Source organism: Mauremys reevesii, linkage group 9 (genome assembly GCF_016161935.1).
Source record: "Mauremys reevesii isolate NIE-2019 linkage group 9, ASM1616193v1, whole genome shotgun sequence".
In the NCBI taxonomy this organism is placed as follows: Eukaryota; Metazoa; Chordata; order Testudines; family Geoemydidae; genus Mauremys; species Mauremys reevesii.
This window is the reverse complement of record NC_052631.1, coordinates 75,105,583-75,122,442: the sequence shown is the minus strand read 5'-3', so window position 1 is coordinate 75,122,442 and position 16,860 is coordinate 75,105,583. Positions and strand designations below refer to the sequence as shown.

At 34.5% G+C, this 16,860-nt stretch overlaps 1 protein-coding gene across 4 annotated transcripts in view; it reads left to right on the top strand.

Annotated features, from left to right (window-relative positions):
* ZNF711 (zinc finger protein 711) overlaps positions 1-14,859 on the top strand; it is a 43,438-nt gene extending 28,579 nt beyond the window's left edge. For 2 of the 4 annotated variants that reach the window (XM_039487492.1, XM_039487493.1), the window contains exons 4-9: positions 6,798-6,956; positions 7,504-7,650; positions 8,336-8,473; positions 10,558-10,605; positions 11,272-11,415; positions 12,029-14,859. In XM_039487492.1, the coding sequence (XP_039343426.1) occupies positions 6,798-6,956; positions 7,504-7,650; positions 8,336-8,473; positions 10,558-10,605; positions 11,272-11,415; positions 12,029-13,206 (1,814 nt within the window). In that variant the 3' untranslated portion in view covers positions 13,207-14,859. Of the gene's footprint in view, positions 1-2,863; positions 5,094-5,590; positions 5,688-6,797; positions 6,957-7,503; positions 7,651-8,335; positions 8,474-10,557; positions 10,606-11,271; positions 11,416-12,028 lie in introns of those variants that run through there. The other 2 variants (XM_039487495.1, XM_039487494.1) reach the window with 2 other exon arrangements.
* The last annotated feature ends 2,001 nt before the right edge of the window (positions 14,860-16,860 follow it).

Here is a 16,860-nt window from a genome sequence, read left to right as displayed (position 1 = left end):
AGTGTCCAGTGTCAGAGGAATGAACAGAATGGGGTAATTCCCCTGTCATCCAGTCCCATCTTCTGGTAGTCAGAGGTTATGGGACACCCAGAATATGGAGTTGTGTCCCTGACCATATTGGCTAACATCAGAACGTTAAAGGCCATACATTTGTCTGACAAAACAAAAAGATAGTAGCCAGTTTGTTGTATGGTCTGAACTAAACTTAAAAAAAAATGTGCATTTATTGACTGACACCTGTGATCTGAGGCTGGAAATGAAAGCTGGCTTCTTGCCCTATATTGCACTCTAGGAAGTGCACATAGATTATTAGCTACCTGCAATTAGGGTACAGCTGGCTGAGTGAGAGCCACAGTGGGAAAACTGCAAACTAGGCAAATAATCCTTTTTTCTACAATTAAATGATATTGACAATTTGGATATCTAGTACCAGTTTTCACTCTCACCCACAGGTCTTCCATGTGTAGGTTAATTAGTGTACACAATATTTGTCAGTGAAAACTTGAATCTTTTCTGAATTACAGCTAGTGAAATTTGACTAGGCCAGAACAGATTTTGATTGTCCAATAACCATTTTACATAGCTGGTAGCAATCCATCTCAATAAATGATGGGAATGCCAAGTGTGTCAAAACTTCAGAGATCTATTTTCAATAAACTGCTTTATTTAAAATATTCAGGATAAATACAAATCACTGTATTCAAATATGTCTTATCAATTCTACATTTTGAAACATGTCTGTGATGCTGTTTTCCAAAAATTTTTTAGAAGTATTACATGTTTAGATTTTTTTTTTCAAAATTGTGGGAGAGACAGCGCTAGTTTTCATCAGTCTGTCCTTAATGTAATGTCATGTGCTGCATGCCAGGGCACTTTAAATATGTCACTTAAACTAGTGAGGGTTTTTGAACAAGAACACAAAGAAACCATTATGAAAGCAAATCAAACTTTCTACATCAGTGGTATTCCTGTGTATGTTTTATGAGTGAAGGAACACCATTATAATGCTCAGTTGTTTTCACTGAAAGAATTCCTCCTTTCTAACAGAGTACTTATGATGAGTTGTGTTCTGTAACTGCGATATTTCCAACTGCATCCTTGTAATTGTAAGTAAAGTTATCTTTGGAATTCCTTCTAAGGTAGATAACTATAACTTGATGGTAGTTGTTGTGACTGTGTTTTAGGCACATCATGGTCTGAGTAAACACAATTGCAACCTGAGTTATAAGAAAATCTGGTTTTTTGAAGAGTCATTATTAGGCTTTAAAGTCATCATCTCATTTAGACCAGTAGGACAGTTCTCACCACTTATGGGGCTTGATCCTGTAATGTGCTGAGCACTCCAGTTCTGGTGCAACAAAGTATATGCTAACTTGAAAATTAATCGTAAAGTTAAGCATGTACTTAAATGTTTTGCTTGATTGGGACTGGAGTTCTCATCACCTTGCAGAATCAGTCCAATGGAGCTGTTTTTTCAGGTTTTATAAGATGGTGCTGAATTGGTTATGCTTCTGAAAATAATATGTAAATCTTTACACCTAGATAATGGTTCTTTTTGTTTCCTTAAAGAAAATGAGAACTTGTATTCTGCAGAATCTGACTCTGTCATCCTGGGACAGATAAATATGTCTAGGTAGCCAGGAGTTTGAAACCTCGGATTAGTATAGATATTTTACTGTATAGTTAAATATGCAACATATATTAATGAGTATAATTGTATGCTATGATTTCCCATGATATATTACCAGGGTTTTAAAACTTTTTTTATAGTGTGGATCACATCTGAACAGAGAGATTATCTCATGGACATTTTTCTGATTCATGAACACATAACATCCTTTGTCAACAACAGCAATTGTTTATATGGAACCATAATCTTAGAAAAGTATTTATAATATTTTTAAAGCTATCTTTTAATGAAGCGTAACATCTTGAAACAAAGAGATCTTACATTATATGACCTGCTAGCTCTTCATGGATCACCACCAAGTGCTCTGTGGAACACAGTTTGGGAACCACTACAGTAGTACAATATTCTGGGACAAAAAGCTGGGTTAAAGCTTGGAGCTTTAGTTCAAAATTACCTTATCTTGTCGCTTTGTGTTACAGTGTTAATACTGCTTAAATGTAGTTTACACCATTTTAAGTTTGTATCTCCTCTGGCTATGCTACAAATTTATAAGGAAAAATCTTTATTTTAATGGTAAATGTTACCTGGAAACTAGTAAGTATTGTCTGATCTTTTTGCTCAGAAGTTGATATGCACAGAAAACTTTGTAATAGTCAAAGTTTTCACTAGAAGTTTGTCACCATTGATCTGTTTTGTTTTGCGCAGATGAATTTAACTTCTTACATTAAAAGAAGCATTATGAGCCTATCAGGTAAAAAAATCATAAGGTTGAAAACTCAATTCTTAATATACTTACAAATCAAGCCATAGCATATTGGATATGTCAAACCACAGTTTCTGGAGACTTAAAATGGCCCAATAGGACATGTTAATGTCACCAACAAAAACAAAAAAAAAGGAAATTTTAGAAGTTGAACTAGAAAGTTTGTTTTAAATATAACCTTCTTTTAGATTACTTAAAACAAACAAAATGAGTTTTTAATCTGTATACTGTATATACCAGATAACCAGGGTAAATGGGACAACTGGCACACTTGTAACTTAAAACATACTTTTTTGTTTGTTTGTTTTTCAGGTTTGCGATATTCAGACCCACAGGGGATTGCCAGCTTCTGGTCTATGTGTTGGCCCTGTATGCACTATGCGGGGGACCTCATACCCACCAAAGAACAACACTGGAGCTGGCCTTTAGGGGTAAGGTAATGTTCCACCACCACCTCCTTTTTAGTATGTTACAATACAGTGTTGCATAGTTTGCTAAAATATTTTAATATATATTTCCTATACTGTACCATATGGTATATAAAGTAACATATTAAACTTTAGAAAACTTTGCAAAATTGTAAAACCATGGGACTTATATTGCCCTAATTTCATCCCTATGGGCTTTTTTGGTGGGTGTGATATCACCAGCATAGTGCATGCTGAGATATCACAGGAATTGGGAGCTGGCAATCCACAGTGAATCTGGACATCACACACCTGAAAACAACTAAAAAAGGTAAGATTTAAGTTATAAGTGCTGAATGCTCCTCTTATTGTGCTTATTTAGGAGGATTCAGCATATATTTCTAAAGCAATCTGTTTTTTATTAAATGGGGAGGCAGCATTATCTAATGTTTATAGTGGAGAACTCAGAGCCAGGAGACTTGTGTTCTGTTCATCATTTTTTACTGACTTACTGTGTGATGTAGAAACTTTTATTCCTGACTTAAAACAAATACTTTAAAAAATGTGAATTTAGTATTCCTAAAGGCACTGGATTAACAGCCTATGTAACTGGAGTCCTCTTAAGAAGTCCATGTATTGTGTATGGGTGGTGTTCAAGCAAGCATCTAGACACTGCTTATCATCAAAGAGGAAATCTCTGGGAATTAGAAATTAGTTCAGTTCTCAGTCTCTGCTAAGACTACGGACAAAATTTAATTACTGCTAACTATGTTGGGTTTTTTTCCCCTAATATGACTGTCTCTGGAAAGTGGACTTACTTCATGTAAACTAGCGAAGTAGGTGGTAGAACTTATAGTTAACTTTTTAATTGCTACTGAGGTAGAGCAAGATATGTTTCATCATTCTAGAAGTGAAAACAACTATATTCCATTACCATTCCTTCAAACCATCCAGTTTTCCTAAATTTATCTATTATGTTACAGATTTATTTCAGGAGTTGACTCCAAATTTTGTTACATTCAGTTTAAGCATTTTGAGTATATTTCAGCTCCACTTATTAAAAGAGGAGCGGCTTGATTTTTCAGAGAGTCTAAGTATATATGGTTTAGGACAAACTTGTTGATTTCTGTTTCAGTTGTATGCGCTTAGCCCCTCTCAGAATCAGGCTGAGGATGTTTGTTGGTTTAGAAATACTTTTAATATTTTAGTTATTGCAGTAATGTTGCCTGCTAGAGCAGGGATTTAGAATTTTTAACAGATGTAGTTAAAAATAAGTTGTATTAAGAGATAAGATACAATAAACATCAATATACACTATATGAATGTTTCACTTTATCCCTTACTGAAAATATTTATTTATTTTTAAAGTATTTTACAATGGAGTATTTTTTTTAACAGGGTCTCTGTTTCATTGGCACTGGTGCTCTGATAAAGCAAGAAAGCAACCAACCTCTAAAATATTTTATTCATTCTTAGAATTATATCAGCAGACACACAGGAACATTTGGTCATTTTCATCACTCCGTACCTTGAATATTTTGAAACTTTTTAAAGAAAATTCATGTAATTGATTATTCCACTGTTCCTGATAGGAGGAGGCCTCCACTTTTGAACAGTCTTTAAAGTGTTAACATATTTATTTGGCGTATTTAAATTAATTTTGTGTAAAAGCTGTAAATTAAGCATCATCCAGTTTTCTGTTTTTTAAAGGCATCATCTTGAAATCACATTTACCTCAAAGTTTTATACCTATTATACTTACAAGTAACCCCTTAGTGTAAATTTTTCTATACTTTTGTTTTATTTTGTACATCTAACAGCACTTTGTATAGTCAGTTTCATTCTTCTCCTGTATAGTCAGTTTCCAATACTGCAAAGATTTACAAATGGAACTACTCACTTTGGTAGAACAAATCATATGCAGAAATATTTGCAATATTGAGGACTTAATTGGAAAAACATCAAAAATGGAACAGAAAATCTTATAATTTTTAAAGGATTTTTAAATGAAAAGAACCAGGTCATTAAAGATGCTTTATCAGAAAATTAGTCTGTTCCAAGATATTATAAAATACTCAGATGCAAAATATTTAAGTATTTAAATATTAGCACCACTTAATAGACAAAACATTGGTTGTCTGAGCTCTACCTTCCTTCCTTTCCTTTAAAAGGCACATGGATAGTTGGATTTAGTCTTATCTCTGGAAACACCATTCTGATAACATGAGCATGCTCTAATAATACATGCTATAGCTGCTTCATATAAAAAATGTGTGTCAACAGCCTGATACAGGTAAACTTATTAATCAAAGGTATTTGTAGATTCCTTTCTAGTTTTGCTATTCTTGGTATTCGTTTTCTTGTTATGTTGGACATCATGCAGTCATCTTGGGTTGGAGGCGGTAAATGTTATACAGTACATTTATTCAGGACATGTTTAACAAATAAGGGTTTGATCCTGCTCCCACTGATTTCAATAAAGCAAGATCAGCCATAAATTCTTTAAATTAAAGGAAAAAGACTCTGAAAGGTTTAAGCTCATCCAGAAGAAGAGAAACTTAAACTTGGATCACTGAAAGCAATTGTGTCTTTCGCAAACTCCCTTACCATTTACAACCCAATCTTTTTTTTAAAAAAGCTTGAAATATGCAAAAGATTATGTAGCCTCCTATTATTTCACATTTTCTTTTTTAATCTATATTAAATTACAGAAATTTAATTTTGCAATACTTTACGTTAGTATTTGTTGATTTTTAATGTTAATCAATTAGCTGCTTTATGTCTATTTAGTTCTGTTTTCAGTAGCTCCAGTATTTTCTGACTCATTCAAAGACTTCTGAGATTCACAAGTTTCATCAGTGACACCAAAAAAACCTGCTGCAGTTGAGTAGGTATCATTAAAATGACTTTCAGAGTAGATTATGCCAAGTCATAAAGAAATAACCCACTGTCATATCTCTTTTAAAAAGTTCTCACAGTCTTTGTATGTCTAATATAATACACATATTTTTTAACCTGGAAAATGATCCAGTATGAGTTACAGCTTATTTCAAAGTGTGGAATTTGAGGGCTTCATTTGAGGGCTTCAGTGGGTATTCAGTGTTGCATTAATGCTATGCTGCCTTGGGCTCAGGGAGTAGGTAGTGTTCTGTCAGTACATGAGTAATAAAAATGCTTTCTGTTGTGTGCCTTTCTGATCAGGCTTTTTTAGTGTCCTTTGCTATGAAATCAGCCCTATATATGTGAACATTTACTTTATCAAAACTCTGCTCTTCCACTTAATAGTAGTTTGAATGTAATGATTTGCTCGTATTGATAAAAAGTACATTTTGAGTAAGTAGATTGAGAAGTAGGTGACTTAATCCTTTAGTTATAGACATGAAGGATGGCAGATAGCTCAACTTCAAGTAGTTGGACATAAATCCAAATATTACTATCTCAACTTTTAACTAGCAAGAGACAAAATCTCACAAATATGCTTGCCCGGGTAATAACTGACCCCAAAAACTCACAGCCAAACTAAAACACATTTGATAAGAATAACAGCCGTTAGTTATTAGTAATAGATATTTTGGACAGTAGAGCATTTTGAAAATCTCAGAAGAATTAAATATCAGGTTCTGGGTTTGTTTTTTAAATTATATTAAATATGTTTTATGTTTTTACTTTTTGATCAATCTATACCTTCTAGACTTAATAGTTTACAATAGAATAAATGTCAGATACTTTGTAATTACTTAATGAGTCTATTTCCTGTATGATTCATTTTACAACCATGTTTGTCCTTCATTTATTAAGTTTTGATAATGAAATTGAATACTGGACTTTACTAAAATAGACTAAGATATAAAAGGAAAAGGAACCATCTGTATAACTGCTTTTATAATTGGATCTTACATATTGAATATGTGAGGAAAACTTGCTAGAGATCACTTCTTGAGTCCTAACAAAATTTGTGTGTGAATCTCACTTTCCTTTTTTTTATTTATTTTTACAGTGGATGATGTTGGAGAAAAATTAGACCATATTGGAAGCACACCTTTAAAAATCAGCACTGAGGTTTCACACGATGATGTTTCTAAAGACGATGGGTTTGGTTCAGAAGTTATAAAAGTGTATATATTTAAAGCTGAAGCTGAGGATGATGTGGAAATAGGCAAGTTTCTTGCGTTCTGTTTATTGTTTCAGTAGTTTTAAAATGTTTGTTAGTTTTGTGTTCTTTAATAAAATCCACTGTTTTGCAATATGTGAAATAACATTTTTGTAGTGGTCTGTTGGGCATGTCAACCCAATTTAACTATTCCTTTCTCAAGGAAGAATCTCAAGTCTGTTTTTTGCCAGGACAATATTCAAAACACGCTTAAAATAGAAGCATTTCTGTTCATATTTAACACAGTATTAGCATGCAAAAACTGACACGGTTTATGATATTACCCGAATAGTACTATCCAACTGTTCAGCCCTGATTTTTGTCAGGATACTGGTGAGAAAGGAGGGTTTTGTCTATTGCGCCACTAATGAATAACAAATTTGTAATTTATAATGGCAAGAAAATATTTATTTCAAAGCATTTAATCAGAGTTTTACTAAATGTCTGTCTAAAACAGGAAAAATACTGATATAAAACATTTTTCTACTTTAATTCTCATGAGATGATATTTCAGATTATCTTGTTTACATTGACTGTGTTTTTCTTTTTCAAGGAGGAACAGAAATTGTCACAGAGAGTGACTTTCACAATGGACATTCTGTAGCTGGAGTAATTGAACAGGGAGGTATAGGCAGAATGCAGCGAGAGAAGATGGTTTACATGGCTGTTAAGGACTCTTCTCAGGAAGATGAAGATATTAGTAAGAATTCTTTTTTTTAAAAAGTACATTTAAAAAATAGTACCAGAAATGAAAACTGTATGCCTAATATTGGTCACTTTCTAAAAGGAATTTTTTCATGTTTGTGAATGATTGTTCTCAGATTTCAAGTAGTAGAAATCATATCTTGCCTTGCCCACAAATAAGAGTAGCCTATAGTTATTATAAAATACATATTGTGCTTATCTTACACAAGCAGTTGATTATTTGTATTGAATGTAATGTGATCATTGATTGAGTCAATGAATAAGTAATTGGTTTTTGCAACTTGCTAATTTTTCAGTTTGCCTAACAAACTACCTTTTCTAAAATCTTGTTTACCTCATTTAAACAGCTTTATTATTGAAAGTATCAAGACCATTTTAGATCACTTTTTAAATTTTATTAAGTAGAGCAGTACTTATTCTGTCAAAGTGGCAAAGAACCATCAACAGTTACACACTTACAAAGTCCTTTTGGTTGATCGTTATTTTTCCTATCTCAGGTCTAGCCATGTGTATGGATAAAGCAATATAACCCTGTACAAGTATTTTGGGGAGGGAAGAGAATTGTTCAGTGGGTATCACTACTAATCAAAATAATCATATGAAAATAAGCAAAGGAAAATTTAGGCTGAACATATAGTAACATTAATTCAAGAATCACAACTTCTCCTCCTTAAATGTAGGTTGTGCTGAAATAGCAGATGAAGTTTATATGGAAGTCATTGTAGGTGAAGAGGAAGCAACATCACTTCCCGACACACAACTTGAAGACTCTGGTGTGAATAAAACTTTTGTTCCTGTTGCTTGGGCTGCTGCTTATGGTAGGATGTTAGATTATTCTTTTCCTGGGAATCCCCTCCTCTTATTTTTCCCCTAACTTAGCTCCCAAATCTTTTAGAACATGACCTTCCTACCTCTCAGCTCTAAGGAGAGTTGTAAACAGCTGTCTCTGGAGCCAGTCATTAACTTACAAGAGTGAGACATTGGGGTTGCTCAAAGTGATATTTCAGCAGCTGTGCATACTTTCTCTAGAATGCCCTCAGACTCTTCCAACTAAGGAATAAAGGAAAATGCTAGTCCCAACTCTAGTGTTTTGTTTCACTAGCCTGCCAGACACCCCTTAAATTATTTTAATATCTGTTTTTTCTTAATCATAAAAAATACCTTGCTTAGTGTTGGGTTTTATACAAGGAAAAGCATAGTAGTTTGTAAGGTTTTGCTACTGTTGTTCCAGGTATTAGTTCAGGGATGTCTAGCATGCAAATTTCCCTTGCATATCTTGAAGTCATCTACTGAGCATTATAGAATCTTGCATAAGCTAAAGGAATTTGTTTAATATACATGAAGCTGGCTGGTGAAAGGTTCACACAAGTTTTATCTGAGAAAAGGAAAATGAGTGTGAGAAAATAAGCTTAGGGTTTGTCAGCCAGACGTCTTCCTCTCTCAGTCCTAGGCCATGTCTGCACTAGAGAGCTTAGAGTGGTGCAGCTGTACCGGTGCAGCTGCGCCACTGTAAGAACTCTAGTGTAGCCAGTTTATGCCAATGGAAGAGAGTTCTCCTGTCGACATAATTAATCCACCCCCAACAAGTGGTGATAGCCGTGTTGGCAGGAGAAGCTCTCCTGCAGACATAGCACTGTCCACACCGGCACTTATGTCTGTGTAACCAGTGTCGCTTGGGGTCAGGGGGTTTATTCACACGGCTGAGTGACATAAGTTATACTGGTATATGTGGTAATGTAGACTTAGCCTTACACTTCATAGTCAAACTCTTCACCCTCTGACAGAAAACAAATTGTGTGTGTGTGGTTTTTTTTAAAGTCTTTTATATGTCTAAATAAGTTGATCTTCATTGATTAGTATGAACATTCTACTAGGACGTTTTACTGGTGCAAATTCTGTATATTCTATTAATATCATATATATTTACTATACTGTAGGGTTTTAATTTATAAATACATCATATTTAAGGGAATATCCTCTCAGATCATCTCTGAGTCACGAAAGAGAGAGTCAGTTGTTTAAGGATGGAGTTCTAACGAGTTGGCTGGAAAATGGAAATCCCTTCCTGTGAAAAACTTTGCAATTTTAAGTTTTTTTCCATCCTGAATCAGGATGAAAAGTTAAAATTGCTTTAAAAAAAAAAATGTGGGACGGGATGAAAAATTACATTTTGAAACAACAACAACAAAAATTTTCTGCTTGCCGGCAATTCGCTTGGAAGACTCTTGTTAATTTAACTTTCTCCCTGGAGGCTGAAAATGAAATTGACGAGCATTCCAGGCAGGCAGCCAGAAGAGCCATCAGTTTTTTTGTGGAAAAATTTGAATGTTGTGAAAAGGGCATTTCCATCAGAAAATTAATCTGACAGAAAAGTCCTGGCCAGATATACTTCTAACCCCATTAGCTGGCAGACAAAAATGTGTTTGAACCACAGAGTCCAAAAGCATAGCAAAAACTTTTTCAGTCCAGAACGAGAAAATGAGAATACTACTAAGATGTATCCCATGTCATCCCAGAGAGCTTCAGTATTCTTCGTGCAAGTGCTGAATGACCACTGTATCTAGACATGGTAAAAGTAGTCCAAAACTTATCATGCACCAAGTTCTTGATAGGGAAGTAAGATATTTGAACTTGCACTCATGCAAAAGAGAATCGTGGAACTTTGGTTATTTTGTACTGGGTGGTGTTTACCAGAATCTAAGAAGAAAGCAAGTTTGTAGAGGTATATGTACAATATGATCATTGTCTGGTTTGGCATCTCTGTAGAGAGTGGTCAGGATGGTGAGGACTCCGCAGTAAATAAAGTTTACTAGCTAGCTAGCTATTCTCTCACACGAGTTGCAAACCATCATTGTCAAATGCATTTTTAGTTTATGAATTAGTAAAATATTGTGTTCTATAGGAGATGAAAGAAGACTGCCCAGAAGGTATGAAGACTGTCAAGCAGCAGGTGAGAACATGTAATTACATTTGATACAAGAGCAAGAGCTACATTTGCTTTCATATTTTTTTGAAAAAACACAGTTGTATATCAGATTTTCCACTAAGAAATTCATGACTGTCTCCCTTATTTCATGGAATATTGACAAATTCCTAATCCACAGCTGTCCTGATCAGTGAATGCTGTCAAACTATTCAGAATGCATATGTGTAAGGGGTCTATACACTTGGAACTCATTTCTTCAAGGAATTGCAGTTACATAAACATTGTAGAAATAAGAACAATCCTAAATGCAACAGAGGCCCTCAGTAATATACATCGGTATCTTTTAGTATAGTTTTGGGTGACCAGGGAAGGGAAAATGAGGCCACTGGGGAGTAAAGGACTGCTAGGTTGAAGGAAAGAACAGGCATAATTAGCTGAATGTTAAGGGCTTGGGAGTGGAGGAAACAAAGTCCATAATGAGTCCAAATTTAATGAAATTCTTATATAATGCCTTATCAATAACTATGGTAAATATTAACCCTTTGAAAAAAAGCTTGCCCATTCCTTTCTACAGTAAACATTTATTTTTTAAGGTAATGTAAAGTGACTTGCTCCCATGTGATTCCAGTCATCTAGTCCCAAAGAAAAAACTTGCTTATAGTTTTTATGGTGTCTGATCTTTGTATTCAGGAAATAACTTGGATACACGATTAGAAAACAAAAATGGTAATGCAGCACAGTACCTGCAAATCTGTGATAGCATTAACACAAATAGAGCGCTTAAACAAAAAGCCAAGAAGAGGAGGAGGGGAGAAACCAGGCAGTGGCAAACAGGTAGAATATTTTTCATTGTTTATTGTATTGGTTTATATGGAAAGATCCTTTTTCCTGCAACTATTTAAAAAAAAACAAAAAAACAAACCCTACCACCACTGAAATTATGTAGTGCAACTGTTCTAAAACTGTTGTCCCTGGAGAATTTGCTGATGGTCCACAGATTGCTGACTAATACATCATGCTGACTCTCTTAATTTCCAGCTGGCAAATTGCATTAAAAGACATCTAAAATACATTTTTTTCTAATATTATCCACATAAACAATTCTTGTAGTTGTCGTTATGTGATCATGAATGGGAGGTGATATATACGCATTTGGGAATGGGAGAAATGTTGATTAACAAGGCAATCTCTCCAGTAATTTGTGGTCCATTCAGGAAACAAGTGCCACCAATGCCCATGCATTGGGGTAGCATTGGGGTTTTATGCCTTGCTTCAGTCAACTCTTTTAACTGTATTTAAAATTGTAGATATCTGGGTTTTGGTTGTTTAAAGCTACTAAACTATTTGCTCTGTGTGTGAAGTTCAAGTAAATGTTCTTGAACAGTTCTTTTTAATTCAGCACTTTTATCAATTTTCTTCATAATGTCTTCTGTTTGTTTGAAAACAGCTGTTATAATAGGTCCTGACGGACAGCCCTTAACTGTCTACCCTTGTCACATATGTGGGAAAAAATTTAAATCCAGAGGATTCCTGAAAAGGCATATGAAGAACCACCCAGATCATATGATTAAGAAGAAATACCAGTGTACGGACTGTGACTTTACAACTAACAAAAAAGTAAGTTTCCACAACCATCTGGAAAGCCATAAACTTATAAATAAAGTTGACAAAACCCATGAGTTTACAGAATATACAAGGAGATACAGAGAGGCAAGCCCATTGAGTTCTAATAAACTGATATTGAGGGACAAGGAGCCTAAACTACACAAATGCAAATACTGTGACTATGAGACTGCAGAACAGGGACTGCTGAATAGACATCTGCTTGCAGTTCACAGTAAGAACTTTCCTCATGTTTGTGTTGAGTGTGGGAAAGGATTCCGTCATCCATCTGAGCTTAAAAAGCATATGAGGACCCACACAGGGGAAAAGCCATACCAGTGTCAGCACTGTGTCTTCAGATGTGCTGATCAATCCAATCTGAAAACACACATAAAAACCAAACATGGGACTGATTTACCATTTAAATGTGAACACTGTCCCCAAGCATTCACAGATGAAAAAGAACTTCTTCAGCACACAGAGTTATTTCAAGGACATAAGACTCATCAGTGTCCACATTGTGACCATAAGAGCACCAACTCAAGCGACCTGAAACGACACATTATTTCGGTTCACACGAAGGACTTTCCCCACAAATGTGAGGTGTGTGAAAAAGGCTTCCATCGTCCATCTGAGCTCAAAAAGCATAGTGAAACCCACAAAGGTAAAAAGATACATCAGTGTAGGCACTGTGACTTTAAAACTTCAGATCCTTTTGTACTTAGTGGGCATATCCTCTCAGTTCACACCAAGGACCTGCCTTTTAAATGCAAAAGGTGCAAGAGAGGATTTAGGCAGCAAAATGAACTTAAGAAGCACATGAAGACCCACAGTGGAAGAAAAGTGTATCAATGCCAGTATTGTGAATATAGCACTACGGATGCATCAGGCTTTAAACGACATGTAATATCAATACACACAAAAGACTATCCACACAGGTGTGAATACTGCAAAAAGGGGTTCCGTAGACCATCAGAAAAAAATCAACATATAATGAGGCATCACAAAGAGGCCATAATGTAATATATGATGTTGAGAAGGAAGCAATTTAGAAACTGTGATATGCTAATTGGGGAAAAAAATCTCATGAACTGTTTCTCCTGGTTTCAAAGCTTGATATTAAATCATAACTTTACATTCTTTATATTAAAAGTCTTAAAAGTATTAAGGTTGACAGGGGTCTCATAGTCCTAAGATTGTGGCTTATCAGAACCTAAAGAGCACTATAGAATGCAGAAAGATGGATGAATGTCTGAAAGGTTGCAGAAGGATTGCTGAATGTCTTCTATTTAATAGTATTATACATTGTTAAGCTACAGAGTGAAAATGAAGATGATTGTGTTAACCATTTAATCAGTAACAGCATTTGTCTCCAATATGAAAACTTCAGTTGTGGTGGGGTATTTACAAACTTTTTGTCAAGGCAACCAATTCTGGCTTTTTATGCAGTTTTGAAAAGAATATAAGGCAATCACTTGGTCATTATGTTTTTAAATTGTGCCTGGAAATTGAATTCCAGAACTGGTCAAATTTGGGGGTTTCTCCCTTTTTTTTTTTTTTAACATTTCATTGGGAAACCTTTTTGTTTCCTTTATTAGTCTAGGTTCAGTGAGTAATTTTTTAAAACTATTTTCAGAGCTGCTAACCTATTTTATGGCAGGATATGATGTTAAAAATATTGCATAATGTTATGAGCTCAAAGGTGGTGGTCCGGTGCTAGGGTTAAAAATATGTATGTATATAATTTCCCTTTTTTATCTGAAACTGCAGTTGAATGTTGTTTAGTATGGCACATGACAAATACCTTTGAATCTGTCATTTCTTTTAAAAGGAAAAAATGAATGCAGCTGATAGTGTTGTCTCAACACTGTTTTTTTTTTTTCATTACTACTTTAAGATCTCTAAAAAGAGTATTAAAAAAGATTCAAAGAACACAATAGTTTTCTTGAATTAAAATACAAAATACTTAGAGGTTCTTTAGGGCAGTGTTTATAACAGGTATGTCTATTCTAGTCCTACCTGCTCATATAAAATTTTCAGTATAGACATAAAATTGCACCTTTTAATCGGTTCTTTAAAAATCTCTACCATACTATAAACATGCATTTTCAATCTGTAAGAAAGTATATATGCAGTATTTAACCAGAAAAATATGCTGCCACTAGAGTTTGGAGGTGGATCTTCAGTTTACAGTGTATACATTTAAAATATGCATCCCTTTAAACAATGCTTTGTGTTAGCATGCTGCAAATCAAATGGCGCTTAATATAACAAGCTGGTCTAGGGCTATTTAATGAAAAACCTGTTCATAAATGTTATGCATATAATGTGTACTTTTTTACTTTTAGTTGCTTCATGTTTGCACACAGCTGTTCACATGATAAATTGTAACTTTACTTCATGCTATATTGTGGCTTTGTGTTTCAGATAATGTTCATATTTTGTTTTTGCACCAGATGAGAATCAGTTCCCTGAGAATAAATTTTTTTTATATTTCTAAACTTCAGAAAGCTAAATTGGGAAATCTCTTAGAAAAATAAGTGTTTTATGTGGCTGTAAAAAATGATGTACACGCTGTAAAATAAGATTGTCACTGTTACGTGGGATTATTATTTCTAAATGTGTTACTCATCGTAATGAGCATACAATAAAATGCATCTCTTGCACTCCAAGGTTCTTTGGAGTCTTTGTTTCTTATTTATGCTGATTCTGGGAATGTTCTCCTTCACTGATAATGTGCCTAATATTTTAATTTCATCGTTCTTTTCAGCTTTGTATGAGTTTAATCATCTGGTCTATGGTAAGCCAATTAACTAACAAGTGTTCAAACAGGCTACCACTTTTTATTGTTCAGTTTAATTATTTTCATTGTATAGTGTTAACACTAGAGCTGGGTGAAATTTTTTTTGGCTAAACCTTTTTTGCCGAAAAATGCAGGTTCAGATCAGCCAAAACATTTCACAAATTTGTGTTGACTGAAACAAATTGTTTTGGTCGAAACTCCTCCCATCAGCCCTCCAAAAAAATTTCTGAAAAAATAAAAATGTTTTGTTTTGAAATTTAATTAATCAAACTCTTTTCATTTTTTCTATTCAAAATTTCATTTTGTTTCTAAGTATGCTTCAATTTTATTTTTCTTTAAAAACTCTTAATTAAGTGTTTCATTTCATTTTGTTCAACCCCAAACATTTTGTTCACCCCCGAACAGGTTTTTTGTTTTTGTTCTCCCCCCCCCCCCCAACTTCTGTTGGTTCACCAACAATTTGTGGGGAGAATTGCTTTTGTTGGCCTGAAGTGAATTTGTTTTTTAATTTTTTTGGATCAGCTAGCAAACCAACAGATCAGTTATTTGTGCCGCTCTAATTAGCAATGAGACTTTGCACTAAATTTAATTCAACATATTTACTAAAACTGTCAACAAATATGGAAAGTAATTGATGTTCCTTTGAGTTTCTTTGTTTGGATTCTGCAAAAACATAATTTTCCACACATATTGGAAAAACCACAGGTAGGTTTAAATTTTTCATAAGAAGAAGAACAGTTCACAATTTAAAATACTAAACCCTTTTTTTTAAATTGAGTTTCCTCCCTCTAACTTCATGTTTTTTCAGTGGAATTATGTAAACTATAATCAAATATACAAAAATATATAACAATCAGAGTTTCCTGTGTGGAGATGTTTCAAAACAAAATCCTTTAAGTAGTGGTATCCTGTAAATACTTCAAAGAGATTCCCACCAAAATGTTCGCCCTTGGCTTGTTACAAATTCAGTGTACCCGGTGGGCATGTGCTCACAGATATGAGAGATGGGGACCTGGAGAGTCTCTCTTCTTTTTCTTTCCCATTTAAACCAAGTGTCTTCTCGTAACCATTCCCTAACTAATCTAAGTTAAAATCTAGTTAATTGAAAATGTTTGTTTTTTGTTCCTAAAAATTATACTGACTATATTGACACAGCATGGGTTTTCCCTTGTACCGGGATTGAAGATCTACCCCCAATAGACTGAAGATCTTGCCACTGTCCTGGTCTGACCATCTCTTCTACCAACAGATATCAGCGCTTCTCATCTAAAAGCTGGACCATTCAGGTACCTTGGACTATCATTGAATTAATACTATATAAAACTTTACAAAGAGGTTCAGTCCCACACAGGAACAATTTTTTGTAGGTAAAAATGTCACAAAATTAGTCTGGCATACTCACAGGTGATTAGGGCTAGAAATAGGAGCACTTATCCTCATAGAAAGAGAAATATTTCCACTCTCCCAATGGAAGCCAGCATTTGCATCCTGCATATAACCCTGGAAGGGCCTAAAATTCTGGATTTTAGCATTGTGACTTTTCATATACAGAAAAGGTATTTGAAGTCATTTTTAGAAGTTTTTGTTTCTCCCTCTAATCCTGTACAATAGCACTGTTGGTAGCTAAAACATTCAGCTTTACAAACAGTGTCCTTTGGTGTACACTGGTGCCCCTGCTCTCATGTGCTGCACTGAGAGTTTAAGGGGTGGGGCAGACCAAGCACCTCTCCAGTTTCTCCTTACTGGTGCATGGCCTGCATTGGAACTGAATCTGTATATATTTAAATTTTATCTTCAATGTAGCTGGTGTAAATAGTTTTAATAATATATGTCATGTTTAATTAGATTTCCTACCCCAGGGAACCCTTCCGGCT